This window comes from Scyliorhinus canicula, chromosome 11, assembly GCF_902713615.1.
Source record: "Scyliorhinus canicula chromosome 11, sScyCan1.1, whole genome shotgun sequence".
NCBI lineage: Eukaryota > Metazoa > Chordata > Chondrichthyes > Carcharhiniformes > Scyliorhinidae > Scyliorhinus > Scyliorhinus canicula.
The window spans coordinates 24,855,281-24,877,863 of NC_052156.1; the positions used below are offsets into that span (position 1 = coordinate 24,855,281).

At 48.0% G+C, this 22,583-nt stretch overlaps 1 protein-coding gene across 3 annotated transcripts in view; it reads right to left on the minus strand.

Moving 5' to 3' along the window:
• Nucleotides 1-22,583, minus strand: part of LOC119973940 (centromere protein P) — a 400,035-nt gene that overhangs the window by 320,785 nt on the left and 56,667 nt on the right. For all 3 annotated transcript variants that reach the window (XM_038812604.1, XM_038812606.1, XM_038812605.1), the window contains exon 5: nt 8,312-8,400. In XM_038812604.1, the coding sequence (XP_038668532.1) occupies nt 8,312-8,400 (89 nt within the window). The remainder of the gene's footprint in view (nt 1-8,311; nt 8,401-22,583) is intronic.

The following is a 22,583-nucleotide window of genomic DNA, read 5'->3' on the forward strand; positions in this document are numbered from 1 at the left end:
GAGTGATCACCTTCTTTAAAATGTTTAAGTGCCATATTTCTTAATTAACTAAGTGCTGTGTTGAAATGATTTAGTGGTATTGAAGGATTCTGCATTGATATTACGGACGGGCACTTGGTGTCTTCGAAAGAGAGCTGGAAGCCAGTGGAAACTAGTAAATATTTATTGACGATTTACGTTATTTACAAAGGCAGGCTTTAGCAAGACTTCCTCCTGCAGCTTCAGTTACATGTGAACTGAAATCATTTGATGTCCCACCTTGATTAGGCCTCAGGAAGCCTCCGCTCAGGCAGCAGACATGCCGCTCATCGGTAAGCTTGAGACGTTTGATGCTGAGACTGGGGATTGGACCCAGTACATACAGGAAATGAAATATTTTTCCGTCTGAACAACATAGTTGGGGACATCAGACAGATGGTGACCCTCCTTGCAGTTGCAGTGCAGAGACTTTCAATATTATGAAAAGTTAAATTTTTCCCGACTCACACAATGCCCACCAGTTTGTGGAATACGTTATGCTGGTCTGCAACCACTTCAAACACTTCTCAAAACCAGGAAGAACCCACAGCGGAATTCCTGGGCCGGCTGCGCAAACTTGCCGAGTTCTGCAAGTTCAGACCAGCATTATCAGCGGAGTTCCGAGATCAGTTGGTTTGCGGGATCAAAGACGGGGCGAACCAAGAACCTTTATTGACCTGAAAAAAGTGATTGAGATAGCTTTATCCCAGGAGGACGTAGAACGCGAAGTCGAGGAGATCCGAGGGATGGCTGTCCTGAAACTCGGTTGTCCAGCAGGGATACAATCCCGTGCAGCAATTCTGGACTCCTGCCATTGGGGGCGCACTCCAGGCGACCAGGACCAACAGCACCATTTCCCCGCCAACGGGCGCTGTGCATCCTGCACATCAGAGATCCCTCACAAGTGGGATGAACAGCCGACACCAGAGGGAGGCGACTGGACAGACAGGAAATCTCACACCCTGCCACCGCTGCACCAATGACCGCTCCAGAGCACGACGCATTTTGTCGATGATGAGCCGAAGGAAGCCCACTGCCTTTCTGTACTTCACCACCACGGGTGGAGCCTATCCAGCTTACAGTCTGGATCAACGGATTCCAGATTCGGATGGGGGTTGATACCAGAGCCGGTCTTGGTGATCAGCTTCCGCACGTATGACAAAATTTGCTCAGGGATACGCGCCTTAATATCGAGAGATACCGATGCCGGGCTGGCGACAAATACAGAAGAACCATTGGCGATCGTAGGCACCTCAGAGGTCCCCGTGGTGTACGGGGCTCAGTCAGCAACTCTGTCTCTGGCTGGACTGGCAGCGAGTGTGCCGACTGTACCCCAACGGTCCAAACGCGGTATTAGCATGTTTCCCGGGGTGTTCCAAGGTACCATCCGGGGGGCCGCCGCCAGGATATCAGTAGACCCAGAGGTCCACCCAACCTATGTTTAGGCCTGCCCCATTCCTTACACTTTGAAACCAAAGATCGATGCCAAACTGGACCGTTTGGAGAAGCTGGGCATCATCCACCCAGTGCAATTTGCTGTTTCGGTCGTGCCAGTTATGAAGCCTGACAGATCCATACACCTTTGTGAGGATTACAAAATGACAATTAATTGAGTGTGTGTGGTAAACCACTGTTACACCTGTATTAGGTGATGTAAAGTAGGACCTGTATTACAGGTTCGCTGGTAGTCCCTGCTGGCTCTGCCCAGGAAAAGGAGTATAAATATGCATGTCCTCTATTCAACTGCCATTTCGCCAGCTGCTGTAGGAGGCCACACATCTTACTGCAATAAAGCCACAGTTGTACCCAATCTGAGTCTTTGTACAATTGATCGTGCATGAATTTATTGCAATAATATTTTCTGCAAGATGGACCTCCGAATCAAACCACATCGCCTGCAGCTGGATCCACAATCGGCCGACGCCAGAAGAGACTTGAATCACTGGCTATCTTGCTTCGAGGCATACATAAACTCAGCGACCAAAACACATACGGACGCTCAGAAGATACAGATCCTGCACTCAAGATTGAGCTCCAGTGTGTTTCCACTGATCCAGGATGCCCCGACTTACGCGGACGCCATAGCGCTCCTCAAAGAGAACTACGCGCAGAAAACAAACTCACTCTTCACCAGGCACATGCTCGCCACTCGCTCTCAACTCCCTGGTGAGTCCATTGAAGACTTCTGGCGGGCCCTAATCCCACTCGTCCGGGACTGTGACTGTCAGGTCGTCACAGCCACCGAACATTCTAATCTCCTCATGCGCGATGCTTTTGCAACGGGGATTGGGTCGGGCCTCATCCGCCAAAGACTGCTCAAAGCGGCCACGAGATTAAAAAGCTAGCGCTCTCCACAACGGTCGCCACACATAACGCTCAGGCCTACCCCTCCGGCCCGCGGCCCACCCCTCCTATCCCTCATGGACGCCATAAACGGCCGCCACAGCCGGGGCCTTACCCAGCCAATACGCCTGCGCCACACGACAATCCAAGCACCCTGGAGGTCCCCGATGCTACTTCTCCGGCTAGTAGAAGCACCCTCACCAACGCTACCCGGCTTACACCGCCATTTGCAAGGCTTGCAACAAAAAGAGCCACTTTGCCGCAGTGCGCCAGGCCCGCGCAGTCACCACGATCACCCCCTCACCCCTGACACAAGCACAATGGGTGCCGACATCTTCGTCCGGGACCACGCGCGGCCAGTGGGCGTCGCCATCTTCACCACCCCGGACCATGCGCAGCCAGTGGGCGCAGCCATCTTCACCCCCCTCAATCCACGTGCGGCCCATGGGCGCCGCCATCCTGTTCAGCTCCAGCAACGTGCGGCCCATGGGTGCTGCCATTTTGTCCCCCGCAGGATCTTCAGTCGCCGCCATCTTGTCTTCGCCACGGGGCATGGACACCACAACGTTCCACGACTGGGGCCCCCCACGCTCTCCGTCTTCTGACACCAGTGATGATCAACCGCAGCTCAGCTCGATGACACTCGACCAGTCCCAGCCTCACAACCTGGCCACGGCTTCGACTACGGTGAAAATCAACGGCCACGTGACCTCTTGCCTGCGGGAGCACCGAAAGCTTCATCCACCATGGTAAGGCGCTGCTACCTCACAGTCCACCTCGCCAACCAAAGAATCCCCCTGGCCTCCGGATCCCATTCCGTCCCGATCCGGGGGTCTGCGCGGTCACTCTCACGGTCCAGGGCGTAGAATTCAGCGGCTTCCGCCTCTACGTCCTTCCTAATCTCAGCGCTGCACCATTACTACGCCTGGATTTCCAGTGCAACCTCCAGAGCCTTATCCTCAAATTCAGCGGGCCCCTACCACCCCTCACTGTGTGCAGCCTCGCAACCCTAAAGGTTGACCTCCCCTCCCTCTTTGCCAATCTAACTTCGGATTGCAAACCCGTTCCCACCAGGAGCAGACGGTACAGCACCCAGGACAAGAACTTCATCAGGTCCGAGGTCCAGCGGCTGCTTCGGGAGGGTATCATTGAGGCCAACAACAGCCCCTGGAGAGCTCAAGCGGTAGTCGGTAAAACTGGGGAGAAGTATAGAATCGTCGTGGACTACAGCCAGACCATCAAGTGGTACACGCAGCTCGACGCATACTCCCTCCCATGCATATCGGATATGGTCAATCAGATTGCGCATTACCAGGTCTTCTCGGCGATTGACCTAAAATCCACTTACCACCAGCTCCCCATTCGTAAATCGGACCGTCCCCATACTGCCTTCGAGGCGGACAGTCGTCTCTATCACTTCCTCAGGGTTCCCTTCAGCGTCACTAATGGGGTCTCGGTCTTCCGAATGGTCGACCGGTACGGTTTGCGGGCCACTTTTCCGTACCTAGACAACATCACCATCTGCGGCCATTATCAGCAGGACCATGATGCCAACCTTGCTAAATTTCTCCGCACCACCATTCTCCTCAATCTCACCTACAATAAGGAGAAGTGTGTGTTCAGCACGACCCGCTTAGCCATCCTCGGCTGTGGTCCAGAACGCAGTTCTGGGACCTGATCCCGACTGCATGAGCCCCCTCATGGAGCTCCCCCTTCCCCACTGCCCCAAGGCGCTCAAACGATGCCTGGGGTTCTTTTCGTACTACGCTCAGTGGGTCCCAAACTACACGAACAAGGCCCGCCCACTCATTCAGTCCACCCATTTTCCCCTTACGGCCGAGGCGCAATAGGCCTTCGCCCATATCAGACATAGCCAAGGCCGGGATGCATGCAGTACATGAGACACTGCCCTTCCAAGTAGAAAGCGACGCATCAGATGTCGCACTTGCCGCCACCCTCAATCAGGCAGGCAGACCCGTGGCATTCTTTCCCCGCACACTTTATGCCTCAGAAATTCGGCACCCGTCCGTCGAAAAGGAGGCCCAAGCTATCGTTGAAGCTGTGTGGCATTGGAGGCATTACCTGGCCGGCAGGAGATTCACTCTCCTCACTGACAAACGGTCAGTAGCCTTCATGTTCAACAACACGCAGCGGGACAAGATCAAGAATGATAAAATCTTGCGGTGGAGAATCGAGCTCTCCACCTATAATTACGAGATTCTGTATCGCCCTGGCAAACTCAACAAGCCCCCACACGCCCTATCCCGAGGTACATGTGCCAGCGCATAAGTAGACCGACTCCAGGCCCTATACGACAGCCTTTGTCACCCAGGGCTCACACGGTTGTACCATCTTGTCAAGTCTCGCAACCTGCCCAACTCCGTCGAGGATGTACGGACAGTCACCAGGGACTGCCAGGTCGGTGCGGAGTGCAAGCCGCACTTCTACCGGCCAGACCGGGCCTCCCACCCCTTTGAACGCCTCAGCATGGATTTCAAAGGGCCCCTTCCCTCCACCGACCGAAACACGTATATTCTCAGTGTGGTCGATGAGTACTCCAGATTCCCCTTCGCCATCCCTTCCCCCGATATGACGTCTGCCACCATCATCAAGCCCTCAACACAATCTTCGCTCTGTTTGGTTTCCCCAGCCTACATTCACAGTGACAGGGGATCCTCATTCATGAAATGAAAGTAGCTTATTGTCACGAGTAGGCTTCAATGAAGTTACTGTGAAAAGCCCCTAGTCGCCACATTCCGGCGCCTGTCCAGGAGGCTGGTACGGGAATCAAACCGTGCTGCTGGCCTGCTTGGTTGCTTTAAAAGGCCAGCGATTTAGCCCAGTGAGCTAAACCAGCCCCTGAATTCATGAATGATGAGCTGCGTCAGTTCCTGCTCAGCAGGGGTATCGCCTCCAGCAGGGCGACCAGTTACAGCTCCCGGGGAAACTGGACTTTCAAAAGACATTTTTTTCCCTCTTTTTTTCTAATGCAACACTGTACATAATTTTCACTACTGTATATAGTTCTACATCACCCCCGCTGGACTCATTTTTAACAGGGGGTGAATGTGGTAAACCACTATTACACCTGTATTAGGTTATGTAAGGTAGGACCTGTATTACAGGTTCGCCGGTAGCCCCTGCCTGCTGGCTCCGCCCAGGAAGAGGAGTATAAATATGCATGTCCTCTATTCAACTGCCATTTCGCCAGCTGCTGTAGGAGGCCAGGTATCTTACTGCAATAAAGCCACAGTTGTACCCAATTGATCGTGCATCAGTGTGCTTTCTGGATCATTACCAGTGCCAAAGATTGAGGACCTATATGCGAGGTTCAGCAGAGGAAGGACTGTTACCAAGCTCGACATGAGCCATGCCCATTTGCAGTTCGTTTTGGACCCATCCTCATCAACATACAAAAGGGGTTTGTATGAATGCACCAGGCTGTCATTCGGGGCTTCTTCGGCACGTGCCATATTCCAAAGGGTTATGGAAAATATCATCCGTGGGTTGCCACAGGTGGAAGTTTACCTGGATGTTGAGATGATTACCGGGTCCTCTGTCCAGGAACATCTGAGAAATCTGGAGGACATGTTGCATAGGTCCGAGGTGGCCATGGTCTGTCTGCGACACGAAAAGTGCGTGTTCCAAATGAAGGCGGTGGTCTATTTGGGCTACTGGGTTGCCGGGCAAGAACTACACCCATTAGGCGATAAGGTTCAGGCGCTGTATCAAAGGGTCCCATGGAACACCGTTCTTTTTTGGGCCTGGTCAACTAATACGGGAAGTTCATCCCAAACTTGCCGACGGTCTTGACCCGCTGCATTTGGTGTCAAAGAAGGGCCAGTAGTGGATTTGGGACCCGCCGCAGCAGACAGCATTCAACTAAGTAAAGCGGCGACTATCGTGCTTCCACTTGCTGACTCACTTCAACCCGTCAAAGCCCTTCTTGCTCACGTGACGCCTCACCCTATGGAATTGGGACCGTCCTTGCACACAGAATGTATGATGGTACTGGTGGTGGCGGAGTGATATTATGCCCAAATACAAAAGGATGGTTTGGCACTGATGTTCAGAGTAAAACAATTCCATCAGTATGTCTATGGACATGCATTCACGGCATATCCCAACCATAAACACCTCTTGGGCTTATTTGAAAAGGACAAGGCAATTCCCTTGGTGAGCTCTGCCCGCATTCAGCTTTGGACTCTCCTTCAGGAGGCGTACGAGTATATTATGGAACATTGCGCAGGGACGAAGATTCCCCACATGGATGCTGTCAGCTGCCTCCCCTCCCGCTACCCACCAGCATGCCAACGCCGGCAGCATCGGACAATGTAGTCGCAACCTTACATTTTATGGCCTTGTTATCTCTAACGGTAGGCCAAGTAAATACTTGGTCGCAGATGGACCTGTTGTGGGTTAGGGTTCGCCACATCGTGCTGTACGGGTTCAGCACTGTGCCTTCCTGGGGGAATCTGAGAGTGTTTACCACAAAAGTGGCAGAACTCAGAGTGGTCGACAACATCCTGTTATGGGGTTCCTGAGTGCGGCCCGGGCCAATTATGCAGGACCTCTATCCAGAGGTTTCCAAAATGAAAATATTGGCCAGAAGCTACGTGTGGTGGCCCAGCATCAACGCGGATATCAAGAAGTTGGCAAAATAGTGTACCCTGTGCCAAGAACACCAACACCACTCCACACACACACACACACACACACACACCCCCCCCCATGTGGATTTTGCGGGGCCTTTCCCGAGGCCACTGTACCTTTGCATCATAGAAGCGCATATTAAACTGATGGAGGTACACCGGGTGATGATGCCTACATCGCGTGCCATCACCGAGCAGCTACGGCAGACTTTTAGACTTTTAGTGTTCACCGACTCCTGGAGATACTCATGTCGGACAATGGCACCGCGTTTACTAGTTCAGAGTTTGCAAAATTTTTGAAGCAAAATGGGAATGGGGTCAGTCATGTCTGCACTCCGCCTTATCACCCGTCCTCAAATAGATTGGCAGAACGTGCCGTATAGACATTCAAACTTGCGATGAGAAAACAGACCTCAGGCTCAGCAGAAACCTGCCTCATCCAAGGCAGGCCCATGAGAGAATTCGCCGCTGGCGACTCCATTTACATCCGGAATTTTACTGGATTCCGGGAACAATCATGTAACGGTCTGAGTTGGTTTCGTATATAGTGCGGGTGCAATGGAAGGACTCAAATTGGTACGTGGACCAGCTCCGGAGCCTGGTGGAACTGGTGCCTGAGGACCAACCACATATCCTGAGCCCGATGGTGCTTCCCCCTCTGGAGCAGTATATATATATAGCAGGCAACTCAAATTCCTGGAGACGTATTACAAATGCTGCCTCCACAGGATCCTGCAAATCCATAGGCAGGATAGACGCACCTCTGTCAATGTACATGCTCAGGCCAGCATTCCCAACATCAAAGCATTGACCATACTCGATCAGCTCTGCTAAGTGGCCACACCATCTGCATGCCTCATGTGAGACTCCCAAAACAAGCACTCTACTCAGTTGCCACAGAAAGCAAACCCCAGGAAAGCAGAGGAATCGCATAAATTACACCCTCAGAGCGACCTTGAAAAATTGGAACATCCCTATTGACACCAGGGAATCCTTGGTCCAAGACCTCCCACAGTGGAGGAAAAACATTTCAAGAAAAAGCTGAACACTTCATGCTTCATCACCGAGAGCAAGCTGAAGCTAAGTGTTAACAGTGAAAGGAATGCTTGGCAACCGGGCATTCCATCCACCTGCTCTTCTGACCACCATCTGCCTCAACTGTGACAGAGACTGTAGTTCATGCCTTGGACTCCTCAGTCACCTGAGAATCACTAAGTGTGCAAGCAAGTCATCCTCGACTCCAAGGCTGCCGAAGAAGATAATGTGTACCTTTAATATAACAAATCTCAAGGCCTTACCTAGATATGAATCGGCTCAAATCACAAAACTCGTTTGATTCCAAAATAATGTTCAATTCTGTAACAGTTACTGTGACATTTTCTTTAGTCTGAAAGGCAAAACATATTGTCAGTTTCTCCATTTTCAAAAGAAAATAAGTACAAAATTGACTGAGTAGGTATGTGTAAAGTTTATCCAAAAATAATTCTAAACCAAAACATAAATTCCAAGTCTTATTCACTTTCATGACATGGAATCCCTGCTCCAACATAATTTGGATAATACTGTATTTAGTTAGTTTCATGCATACTGGATGAACTGTCACAAAAATTGAAATGCAATATCTTAAAAGTATTTGAAATACAATATTTCTCTTTCCAACCCAATCAAACTAAAATAATCTACTTTATTTATAATTTATTGGGTTAAGTCAAAAAAGTGGAACTGAATTAAAATTAAATTATTGTAAATGCAATATGATTTTTATAACAATGTAAAGTAAATCCACAGTCAAAATTGTGACAAGCTCAAGGTACAACAAAGGGAAAGCCTTTTGTACGTATAATGTTATACCATTTAGTTCATATTGCCTATCCATTTTCTTCCCAAAGTGCATCACTACACTTTTTTCTGCACTAAATTAAATTCCATCTGTCATGTTTTCTCATTTCACCAGTCTGTCCACATCCTTCTGAAGTCTGCTACTATCTTTCTCATTGTTGATGACATTCCCAGGTTTCATGCCATTTGCAAATGAATCTCTGCTAGATACACCCAAGTCCAGATCATAAATGTATTCTGATATGTTTTCTGATAATGCACAACTACTAACATATATATTGATTTACATATTAGGCTGTAGCAACTGCTATATAATTCATCATGTTTTCTTCTCCTCCGCCCCGGCACCTGGAGCATGTGATTACACTAGTTGGTGGTGTTGTGGTCTTTCTGTGCCCTCACTGTTACCAACACGGATGTTTCATTTGCGTCTTTGTCAGATGCAGGATACGCTAAATATATATATGCTACCAGGTGTCCCAATTATACAGGAAGGTGGAGACCAAACAGTCACGTGAGAATGTGGTGACCTGGCCACGTTAAGAGGTCTCGTGGTAGGAGCGCAGGTGTAATCCCTGGGAGCGCAGCAGAGCACAAGTGCTGTATATAGCTGTTGAGTTTCGGAATAAACTATCTTGGTTGGAAGTCTTTGATGTTGGTTTTTGAAGGGAGGCAGTGGCATAGTGGTGGCGCAGTGGTATCGTCAGTGGACTAGTTAACCAGATACCCAGGGTAATGCTCTGGCGGCCCAGGTTCAAATCCTGCCATTGCAGATGGTGAAATTTGAATTCAATAAAAATCTGGAATTAAAAGTGTAATGGTGACCATGAAACCAATGTTGACTGTCGTAAAGGCCCATCTGCTTCATTAATGTCATTTAGGGAAGAAAATCTGCTGTCCTTACCTGGTCTGGCCTACATATGACTCCAGACCCACAGTAATGTGGGTGACTCTGAACTGCCCCCACAAGGACAATTAGGGATGGGCAATAAATGCTAGCACAACCTACGATGCCTACGTCCCATGAACTAATTAAAAAAAATTACAGTACTGTTTGAAGTGTTGGCTAGTGTTGTAGACTTGAGAGATGAACAGACACTTCCAACACTGATGAAGGTTCAACTCAATTTTATTAACTAACTTCTAACTAACACACGATGACTGTGGGTCTAAATGATGCTAACTTAAACTAGAGACCTAAGCCTTGTCCGTGCCAGTTAATTCTCTCAGCACGTGGTGTGAGTCTGTGCTGGGCTGGATGAGTTCTTGTTACACTCAGAGGCAGCACCCAGAATAAGCGGGAAGCGTGGTACCCTCTGCCTTTATAGTGTGTGTATTCTAACTGGTGATCGGCTGCGGTGTTTATAGATGTTGATTGGTTCCTGTGAGTGTCCAACAGTGTGTGTCTGCACCATGATATACTGATGTATATTATGACACTATTTTCCAGTCCTCGGATAATGGAACAGCTTTGGACATATGCAGCGAGGCCTCGAGAACTTTCAGATTTGAGGTGACAAGTGGCAAGTAACATTCACGCCACACTGGTGCCAGACAATGACTAAGTCCAACAAGAGAGAGTTTGACCACATCCCTTTGACATTCAGTGACATGGTCATAACCATCAACATCGTTGCCCTCTGCAGGAGTCTGAAAGTCCACTGGTGCAGGGGCCTGGTGCCACAGATCAGATGACTGAAGTGTTGCGTTATCTGTTACTACTTGCAGAAGGGGACACCGATTGCAGACATAGTGGAGGACACTGCATAACTGTTCGCTTGCGGGGCATTACTATATCCAACTGGTCATGGCCATACGTGGTCTGAATCCTGACCATTTGACCTGATGGTAGAGGGCCGAGTCCATGGACATCTCAATCATAGTATGTTTTGTTTTTCAATCTGCATTGCAAGAGGGCATCATTCAGGTTAGTTTCAAGTTTAAGCTGCAGCTGGGCTTTGGCAATAGGAAAAGTGGTCGTCGTACACCTGACATTCAATGGCTGACGTGGTAGATTTTGCAGGCTAAGGAGTGCAGCATAGTAGTCTGTGTGATTCCATGCACATTTCTTTACATGTTTGGCTGAACGTGCTACCCGTTCTGCCAAACTATTTCACTGTAGATATACCGAGCTGCCTCGTGATATGTTCAAAAGTCCCATATGCGTGCAAAGTTACGAAATTCAGCAGTGCATTGTCTGTCATGAGTCTCAATGGAATGCCGTGCATGGCAAAGTATCTCTTAAGCTTGATATTTTAATGTTTTACTTGTCATATTTGGCAGGTAGACAAGTTCAAACAAATTGGAATACAAATCAACTAAGATGAAATGTTGTTTACCACTGCACTCAAAGATGTTAGCTAGGATCAGATGATGCAGAAGCGGGAATAGCGGCGTTTCCGTGGACTCTGGCGCTGTTCATCCTTTAATCCTCTCATTTGTCCTGTTTACCCAGAACATACGACCTAATACGGGAGTGAATACTCCATAATATGTCCCTAGAAGATTTTTGGCTCAGTGGTGCCGAGAAAGTGCAGAGAAATCCTAAAACAAATTGCCAAGAAAATGAAGCAGTCGGATGCAACTGTGATGGCGCCGCCTCTTCAATATAGCGATCTGATCCTCGAGCAGGTTCTTGATCCAGGACATAAGGCGTTACAGATGATGACTGCGAACCTCATTGAAGATAAACTTGGCTATTAGCACAGAATATTAGTGCTCACGAAACTGAGCCGAATACCAATACGAGGCTCGATGAATCGGAGGAGAGAATCTCCATTGTAAAAAATGCAACTTGCTCAGCTGAAGCCAGCTTACAATCCCCAGAAAACCAGCTTCGTAGTATGTCAGAAATCCTGGAGGATCTGAAGAACTGAGGCCAGAAGAAAAATATCCAGGTCATCAGTTTTCCAGGAGTGGAAGAGGGTAAAGCTCTCTATCAAATTTTGAGAGTTGGCTGCCACATTTTCGAAAGCTGAATACGAAAGCTGGGCATATTATGCTGGAAAGGACACACAGTATCCTGTTTTGGAGGCCAAGGGAGTATTAATGCCTCGGCCGATAATTATCTATTTTCATAATGTTGGAGATCGGCAGAGAGCGTCAAAGGCGGGGAGGCGAGGTAGGACCTGGCTCTACGAGGGGATGAGGGTCAGTTTCTTCCAAGTTTTGCTCCTGAATATATAATTGAAGTTGTTATCTAAAGTGTTTGCATCAGTGTTTATTTATCTGCGTACAGTGGTTACCCCCTTCTTTAAGCATTTGTATGGGGCAAATTTCCCCCATATTACCACCTGTATTAGATGGGATCTGCTCAGTTCATCACCTTGCCAATTCCATGGTTGAGCAGGAATAAGATGAGTGCGTTGCCATGGTTATTGGATCCTTTACAGATGCTGCCAATCTTGCTTTCTGCAAAGGTTCTAAAGGATGCTTAGTTCCTTTATATGGAACAAGAAAAAACCTTATTTAAAATTTGCCAAACTGCAGCTTTCCAGTTCAATTAGCCTTGCATCTTAGGTTTAAGAGACTGGGTCAGAGGGGCCCCTCCTCAATTTGGCTCGACATTGAAGCAGGCAGTCGACATACTCCTTACAGGTTCTTTTACAGGGATTTCAAGGCCTGGTCTACCAAGTATGAGAATCCTATAATTTTCAATGCTTATAGTGCTTGGAGGATGGTCCATCAGCTGGAAACGAGATCTAAATTAACGTCCGGTCTCTCACCCTTTCAGAGCAACCCGGATTTCCCACCAGGGCAAAATAGTCATTTGTAGGCTGGGAGGCATGTTCAGTGGTGCTTTCTTGTCATATTTTGAGCAGCACTGCCAACAGTTTGACATCCCAAGACACTCCCTTAAGTATCTGTAATTTAAGATTCTATATCTTTCATAAGATAACAATGAATCTTGATGTTTCACTCCCCCTGGTGAAAAAATTCCTGATTTCTGTGGAACCTGTACAGTTAACTAATTTTGATATAGTTCTAGAGCCTGAGGGTATAATAATGTAATGGTCCTTCCTGATGATTCCCTTATTTCCTCTTCCATTAGTTTTTGCCTTTATCATTTTGATCCGTGGATACTTAATGGACCTATTTCTTTAAGTCAAGCTGGGGAAATGAGGAACTTGAAAATTAAAACAGGAACACTCTGCTGGCTTTCAAGAGAAAAATTCAAGAGTTCGGGTGGGATTTGGTTCGATTGATTGGCTGGTGGTCAATGAATTGACCAAATGGCTGTATTCTGCTTGGTGGTCTTTGGATCAGGCCTGAGTGGAATGATTTCCAGAGACCCAGGGAAAGCAAAGCCTGAATCCTGCTCAGGGGAAAGGACCTGCTCTTTTTCTCCATCGTGTTCTCTCCAGAAACATTGGTGCACTTTTGAAACTGCATAGACTTACATGAATCTATAGTGAAACCCTTGAAATACAAACAAAGTTTGAAGAGACAAAAGGTGCCAGAAAGAATCATCTGAAACAAATAATATTCTCTTTGTACTTTCATCCTTATTATTTACACCCTTCTCTTCCCCTCTGTGTTTATTTTGTATGTGTTATACAGAGGGTGAGGGGTAAGTTAAAGTGGGGGATTAGGAATTAGTTGATAGTCAACCAGTTGTATTTGCTGCATACTTCATTATAATTCTTGTTATAAATAAAAAGTAATTGTGTTTACATTTACAAACCTGGTGACTAATTATTGGGCAGCCAAGGACTTCACGTATTTTTCTAAGAATTATTGGTTTATTCAGTTAATAATAATCTTTATTGTCACAAGTAGGCTTACATTAACACTGCAATGAAGTTACTGTGAAAAGCCCCTAGTCGCCACATTCCGGCGTCTGTTTGGGTACACAGAGGGAGAATTTACAATGTCCAATTCACATAACGGCACGTCTTTCGTGGGAGGAAACCGGAGCACCCGGGGAAACCCACGCAGACACGGGGTGAATGTGCAGACTCTACACAAACAGTGACCCAAGCCGAGAATCGAACCTGGCACCCTGGAGCTGTGAAGCAACAGTGCTACCCATTGTGCTACCGAATTGTGTTGCGACTCCAGGTCAAGGAAGGATGAGATTGAGGCGCGCAGGGTTTCGTAACAAATGGATTCACTGTGGTTTTGGGAAAGCGATCTTGCAGTCAATATTGATAAGGGGACCTGAGATAATATATGGGAATATGCCATAATTAATAGAACGAAGGATATTCAATTCAAAATATTACACCATCAGCATATCACACCAAGCTTGAGACACAAGTTTGATCCTGCTATATCCTCGATGTGCCGAAAATGTCAGGTAGTCGAGGCTGACTGCTTGTGGCACACTTAAAGAGTTCAAAATGACATTCAGCTCGGCCTTAGAATTTGATATGTTATTCTTAATTCTGGGGCTCCCAGGTAGGAGAATCATAATAATTATATTAATAATCTTTATTCGTGTCTTAGGCTTACATTATTACTGCAATGAAGTTACTGTGAAAATCCCCGAATTGCCACACTCAAGCAACTGTTCGGGTACACGAGAATTCAGAATGTCTAATCCAACCACATTGACGTTAATGAAAAAAGGCTTATAATATCCTAACCTTTGCATCACGGAAGAACATCCTTTGCTGCTGATAAGTATTCCTCAATTTAGAATTGGCATAAAATTAGAATGGTCTATACTCCCATGGAATTCTTATCTTGCATACTCCATTCTAAATTAAATTCCGGAAAGTATGGGAGCCCCTATCTCAAGTTTGTCTGACGTGATCCTGTAAGGATTTCCGTGGTTATGTTGCACCGTTTTGAATTTGCTATATGTGGAGGTGTTTTTGCCATGTTTGCATGGTCCAATCCTCTTCTCTCCTGTTTAACCATGTTTTTTTTAAACATTGTAAGGTTGGAGGCACTTATCTCTAAGAATCAACTATGTTGGCGTACTCCAGTCTTCAACTCACGTATGCAGAAGCATTTACACTATACTGTACCAGTTTTCTTTTTGAGCATTATATTTTCTAAAAATGTCAGCCACTGCGAATGACCACGGGAGGTCTGGGGCCTCATGTAAACACATCAGTTCCTTTGCTTGATGTCGCTCGAGTTCATTGCACGATGCACATCTGGAGATCTCCCTTTCTATATCTGCGTGCTTGGAGGGCCAGTGCAGTAATTCCTTGGTCTTCCTGCTTGCTTCCAGCTGTTGTGTGTAGTAGCTCTGAAGGGTAATAGGGATGTCATGCAGCACAAGTCCATCCTGTATGGTCAGTTCATCGCTCATGGTGAAGAATGTATGGAGTTCGTGGGGAAGCTCCCTCGAGGATTTTGGATAGCCTCTCTTTTTTTTTAAACAATTTTTCCAAATAAGGGGCAATTTAGCGTGGCCAATCCACCTGCCCGGCCCATCTTTAGGTCTTACAATTCATGGTGACCTTAGCAGGTGAGTTTGGGGCAACCCTTAGTGATGGACCCGCTATGAAGCTATTCAGAGGAAGTTGCCTACTGTAGAAGACAATGCAACCAAACAGCTTCAGGAGCTTAAACTAAGGTGTCTTGTCTGTATGGGATCGGTACCCATTTATGGGCAAAACTTGATGGTAACAAAGTTAAAATAGAAGTGGATACAGGTGTGGCTTTATCATTAATACTGCAAGTAATCTATCATAGATTATCTTAGAATTTACAGTGCAGAAGGAGGCCATTCGGCCCATCGAGTCTGCACCGGCTCTTGGAAAGAGCATCCTACCCAAGGTCAACACCTCCACCCTATCCCCATAACCCAGTAACCCCACCTAACACTAAGGGCAATTTTGGACACTAAGGGCAATTTATCATGGCCAATCCACCTAACCTGCACGTCTTTGGACTGTGGGAGGAAACCGGTGCACCCGGAGGAAACCCACGCACACACGGGAAGGATGTGCAGACTCCGCACAGACAGTGACCCAAGCCGGAATCGAACCTGAGACCCTGGAGCTGTGAAGCAATTGTGCTATCCACATTGCTACCGTGCAAAAGTTAAACATATGCTATCAAAATCATGAAATGTTATCCTATGGATGTAGCCAGAAGATGTTGCAGCACTAAAAGGATACCTTACAGTAAAAGTGGAAGTAAATGGACAAACAGCGGATTTGCCTCTCTATGATGTCTGGGGAAACGTTCCTGCTTTATCTGGTACCATGGTTGGGAAAAATTAAACTCAACTAGGGAGCAGAGAAACAACTTGCTGATTAAAAGAAACGATTGAAGACTCACTGGGCTCAATGACAGACGTTTAAGTCCAACTCAAAATTAACCAAACAGTATGCAAAATGTCTCGAGGCCAGAACCATACCATACCCCATTAGGCCAAAAGTCGAAAAACTAGAAGGACTAGTTGAAAGAGGAGTCATTGAACCAGTTACTACACGCGATTGGGCTACACCAATAATTCCTGTACTAAAATGAGATGGTTCAGTGATTTTAAGACAATTATAAACCCAGCATATCACTATCCACTGCCAAAGGCTTGTTTGCTCTCTGGAAGTCAGAATTCAGTAAAATTGATCTATCACAAGTTTGTTTACAAATGAATATAGCTGCAAAATCACAGCCATTACTCTCTATCGTGACGCACCAGACTTTCATTTGGGATAACATCTGCTCCTTCTCTTTTTCAAAGATTTATGGATCAAATTCTGAGTGGACTAAATGAGGTGCAATGTTATCTAGATGGCATCCTCGATACCAGCTCAAGTGAATAAAGGCATTTGAAGAACTTGGAAACTACACTGGAACATCTACAAAACCTTAACCAGAGTTAAAAAGGAAAAGTGTAACTTTTTCCAGACATCCATAAACTACCTGGGTCACTTCACTGATAACGATGGGCTTAATAAGGAGCCGAAAAAGGATGATAGAAATCTTAGAAGCATTAAGTCCTCAAAATGTGACACAACTGAGGTTGTTTCTGGGATTAATAAATTGGGCAGTAAATTCACCCCAAAGTTAGCAATGTGATTGAAGCCTTTACACGCTATGTGCCAAACAGGTATGGAACTAGACAGAAGAATGCAAAAGTGTGTATAAAGAGGTCAAATAATCCTTAAATAAGTCAGCGCTACTGGATTTTGATTTTGATTTCTTTTGTCACATGTACTGAAGTACAGTGAAAAATATTGTTCTGCATACAGTCCAGATTATTCCATACATGAAAAAACATAGGATATGCATAAATACACACTGTAAATACATAGGCACGGGAATCCAGTGAGCATACGGAGTGTAGTACTACTCAGTAGAGAAGATGTGTGAAGGGATCAGTTCAGTATATAAGAGGGTCATTTTGGAGCATTGTAACAGCAGGGAAGAAGCTGTTTTGAAACCTGTTAGTGCGTGTTCTCAGACTTTCGTATCTCCTGCCCAATGGAAAAAGTTGGGAGAGAGAATAACCCGGATGGGAGGGGGTCTTTGATTATGCAGCCCGCTGTCCCAACGTGGGCTGAGCAGTTGACATACCAGGCTGTGATACAGCTAGACAGGATGTCATCTCGGGTGCACAGAGTCAACGTGGTCATGCCGAATTTCCTTAGTTTGCTGTGGAGGTATAGGCGTTATTGCACTTTCTTGGTCATAGCGTTGCGTGGGTGGACCAGGACAAATTGCTGGAGATGTGCACACCTAGGAATTTAAAGCTGTCAATCATTTCCACCTCAGCACCATTGATGCTGACAGGGGTATATACGATACTTTGCTTCCTGAAGTCAATGACCAGCTCTTTAGATTTGCTGACGTTGAGGGAGAGATTGCTGTCAATACACCACACCACTAGGTTCTCCGTCTCCCTCCTGTACTCTGATTCATTGTTGTTTGAGATTCGATCCACTACGGTCGTGTGATCAGCAAACCTGTAGATGGAATTGGAGCCAAATTTTGCCATACAGTTGTGTGTGCATAGGGAGTATAGCGGATGGCTAAGTACACAGCCTTGCAGGGCCCCGGTATCAAGGAGGTGTTGTTGTTTATCCTTACTGATTGCGGTCTATGGGTCAGGAAGTCGAGGGAGGAGCCAAGTCCTTGGTTTTGCAGTTTTGATTGGCTGGAATTATGTTGAAGGCAGAGTTGTAGTCAATGAATAGGTGTCTGATGTAGGAGTCCTTATTGTTGAGATGTTCCAGGGATGAGTGTAGGGCCAGGGTAATGGCTTCTGCTGTGGACTGGCTGTGGTGGTATTGGTTTACTACAGTCCCAAGCTGAAGTTACAAATTGCTTGCGATGCGTCATCCCATGGGGTTGGCAGTTGTCTCACATATGATGCCTTCAGGAGAGACCAGCCAACAGTATTCACTTCACGAACTCTGACTAGCGCGGAAATAAATTATGCTCAGCTAGAAAAGAAGCTTGAGCATCATATTCAGAGTAAAAAGATTTCACCACTATATTTATGCATGTCATTTTATTCTCTTGACTGGTCACCGACCCTTATCGACAACCTTCGAGCCATTTAAAGGTGTTCCTTCTTTAGCAGCTAGTAGGTCACAGAGATGGTCTTTGATATTATCAGGACACACTTGGGCAGCACGGTAGCATTGTGGATAGCACAAATGCTTCACAGCTCCAGGGTCCCAGGTTCGATTCCGGCTTTGGTCACTGTCTGTGCGGAGTCTGCACATCCTCCCCGTGTGTGCGTGGGTTTCCTCCGGGTGCTCCGGTTTCCTCCCACAGTCCAAAGATGTGCAGGTTAGGTGGATTGGCCATGATAAATTGCCCTTAGTGTTGGGTGGGGTTACTGGGTTATGGGGATGGGGTGGAGGTGTTGACCTTGGGTAGGGTGCTCTTTCCAAGAGCCGGTGCAAACACGATGGGCCGAATGGCCTCCTTCTGCACTGTAAATTCTATGATCGATGATCTACTTCTTCAAAGTCGTAAATCAGAGCAGGATGCAAATGCTGATGCTTTGTCAAGATTTCTGTTACAAATCAAGCAAGAAACTGAAAAAAAATGCTGTCAACATCCTTTATTTCCCACACGCCAATAATGTGCCTGCAGCTTCATCTCAAGTACAGACATGCACAAGAACAGACCCAGCAACGAGAAAGGTTACGAACATGGTCCAAAAAGGAATGACAGGTGTAAATCGTAGAAATCCAGACCTCAAGCCCTACATCACAAAAAGGCTCGAGTTGACAGTCCAGAGTGGAGTTTTTTTTTGACTGTATTTGTTCAAAGTTTTTCAATAAATTTACAAAACACTCCAAAAACTCCAAAGACTACGGCCTCTTTCAACTCCTGTACTCCCAGATAATCCGATACCCCAAATATCGCTATCCCCCAACTCGGTTTTACGCGAGTATCCAAGACCTTGGACATAGCCTTTGCAAAGCCCTTCCAAAACCCCACAAGCACCGGGCACGCCCAGAACATATGGGTGTGGTTTGCTGGGCTCCCCGAACATCCCACACACCTGTCCTCCACCCCAGAAAACTTACTCATCCTCACCCCTGTCATATGCGCCCTGTGTACCACTTTAAACTGGATCAGGCTGAACCTGGCGCAAGAGGAGGAGGAATTGACCCTCTCCAGGGCATCAGCCCACAGGCGCTCATCCAGCTCCTCACCCAGCTCCTTCTCCCACTTGCCCTTCAGCTCCTCCACGAGGCTTCCCCCGCCTCCTGGAACTCCAGGTATATCTCCGAGATCTTACCCTCCTTGACCCACACGCCCGAGATTACCCTGTCCTGTATCCTCCGGGCAGGCAGCAGCGGGAATTCCCCTACCTGCTTCCTCACGAGCGCCCGAACCTGCATATACCTGAAGGCATTTCCCGGGGGTAACCCAAATTTCTCCTCCAGCGCCCTCAGAGTGGCAAAAGTCCCATTGATGAATAAATCCCCCAATCCCTCTAATTCCCGCCTGGTTCCAGTTTAGGAACCCACCATCGATCCTGCCCGGAGCAAACCTATGGTTGTTCCGTATCAGGGTTCAGACTGAGGCCCCACCTCCCCCCTGTGCCGTCTCCACTGCCCCCAAATCCTCAAGTGTCGCCGCCACTACCGGACTCATGGTATACCGCGTCGGCGGAAGCTGCAACGGTGCCGTCACCAGTGCCCCAGGCTAGTACCTACACAGGACACCGCCTCTAGTCTTTTCCATGCCACCCCCTCTCCCTCCATTACCCATTTCCGAATCATCGACACGTTTGCTGCCCAGTAGTAGCTGCACAGGTTGAGAATGGGCAGGCACTGAAACACGAACAAGAACCTAGGGAGGACCGTCATCTTAAAGGATTGTACCCTACCCGCCAGGGAGAGTGGCAGCATTTCCCACTTCCTGAAGTCCTCCTCCACCTGGTCCACCAACCACGCCAGATTGAGTTTATGCAAGACCCCCAACTCTTGGCAACCTGGATACCCAAATACCGAAAACTCCTCTCCACCATCTTGAGCGGCAGCTCCTCCAACCTCTTTTCCTGGCCCCCCGCATGCACCACAAAGAGCTCGCTCTTCCCAACATTTAGCTTGTATCCCGAGAAATCTCCAAACTCCCTCAGGGTCTGCATGACCTCCCCATCCCCTCCACCAGATCCGCGATGTACAGAAGTAGGTCATCTGAGTATTGTGAGACACGGTATTCCTCTCCCCGCCGGACCAAATCCCTCCAGTTTCTGAACTCCCTCAGCGCTATGGCCAGCGGCTCAATCGCCAGAGCAAACAGCAGGGGGCACCTCTGCCTCGTTCAATGGTAGTCTAAAGTACTCTGACCTCAGCCGGTTCGTCGGTACACTCACCATTGGGGCCTGGTACAACAATTTATCCCACCCTATGAACCCCTCCCCAAACCTACCCAGCACCTCCCACAGGTACTCCAGCTGCCTGCCCTTCACAACCCCCATCTGATCCTCACGTATCACTCCCAGGACACAATCCTCAATCACAGTGGCCAGGACCTTCGCCAACAACTTGGCATCCACATTGAGGAGTGAAAGCGGCCTATACGAGCCACACTGCAGCGGGTCCTTGTCCCGTTTGAGGATAAGCGAGATCAGAACCTCGTTAAAGGTTCTTAACAGCAACGGGCCCAACAGTTCTGAGAACTTCCTGTAGAACTCAACCGGGAACCCATCCGGTCCCAGGGCCTTGCCCGCCTGCATGCTCCCCAAACCCTTAACCAGCTCCTCCATCCCGATCGGGGCCCCCAAACGTTCCACCTGCTCCTACTCCACCCTCGGAAAACTCAACTGGTCCAGGAACTGCCGCATCCCCTCCGCCGCCCTCCGGGGGTTCTGACTTGTACAAGTTCCCATAGAAGTCCATAAAGAGCTCATCTATTTTGGCTGGACTCCGCACGGTGTGTGTCCCTGTCCCCGATTCCCCCAATTTCCCTAGCCGCCTCCTTCCTTCGCAGCTGATGCACCAGCATCCGACTCGCCTTCTCCTCATACTCATATGCTGCACCCTGTACCTTCCTCCACTGGGCCTCAGTTTTCCCGTAGTCAGCAATTCAAACTCCGTTTGGAGGCTCCGGCGCTCCTTCAGCAGCTCCTCCTCGGGGGATTCCACGTATCTCCCCCACCAATCTCTCCCTCTCCATCCTCTCCCTCTTTTCTCTGAGCCCTGATTGAAATTAGCTCCCCTCTGACCACCGCCTTCAGAGCCTCCCAGACCACACTCACTGGCACCTCCCCGTTGTCATTGGCCTCCATTACCTTTGAATGCACCCGCGGACCCGCCCACAGACTTCCTCATCCGCCAACAATCCCACGTCCATGCGCCACAGCGGGCGCTGGGCCCTCTCTTCCCCCAACTCCAGCTCCACCCAGTGAGGGCCGTGATCCGAAATCTCAATGGCTGAATAATCCGTCCCCTCCACTCTCGGGATCAGCGCCCTGCTCACCACGAAAAAGTCTATCCATGGGTAGACCTTGTGCACGTGGGAGAAGAAGGAAAACTCCCTCGCCCATGGCCTAGCTAACCTCCACGGATCCACTCCCCCCATCTGGTCCATAAACCCCCTCAGGACCTTGGTCGCAGCCGGCCTCTTACCCGACCTTGACCTAGACAGATCCAGTGCCGGGTCCAGTACCGTGTTTAAGTCTCCCCTCCCCCCCTCCCCGCCCCCGCCCCGCCGCCCCCTGTACCTTTTACGATTTGGCAGAGTGAGTGCAGCATGGCAGTAAATATGCCACTCCTTCTGGAACATTTTCCAACCATTCGCACTATTTTTATCAAAGACAAGTGGGTCAATGCAGTTAAGTCCTTGTGCCATACTGCCAACTTCTGACACCACGGAGAATGTTATGGGTTCCTTAAATCACTGACGTCAAGGACTTACAACAAAGGTAGTTTACTCCCGAAATCAACAGCAATATACAACACTTGTGCCGTGCCCTGCCCATGCTCCCAGGGATACCCCTGCACTACCACCTGACCTTTTATGTTGTCACGCCATCACACTCTCACTCAGTCTACAAGTACTAAACACGTGCAATCACCAGTGAATATACCTTATGATGGAGAGAAAGTCATTGCGGAAGCAGTTCAAGGTGGTTGGGCCAAGGAAACTGCCATGAGGAACTGCTGTAATCATGTTCAGCGGCTGAGATAATTGATCAGATCAACCTTAATTTGTCCCAGGTATGACTCCCTCAATGTATAGTTTCACCTGATTCTAATTGATTTGAATTTTATACAGGCTGCTTGAAACTACACTCGGTCAAATGCTGTCAAGGCTAGTGACTCTCAGCTTATGTGCTTCCATGTCAAGTGT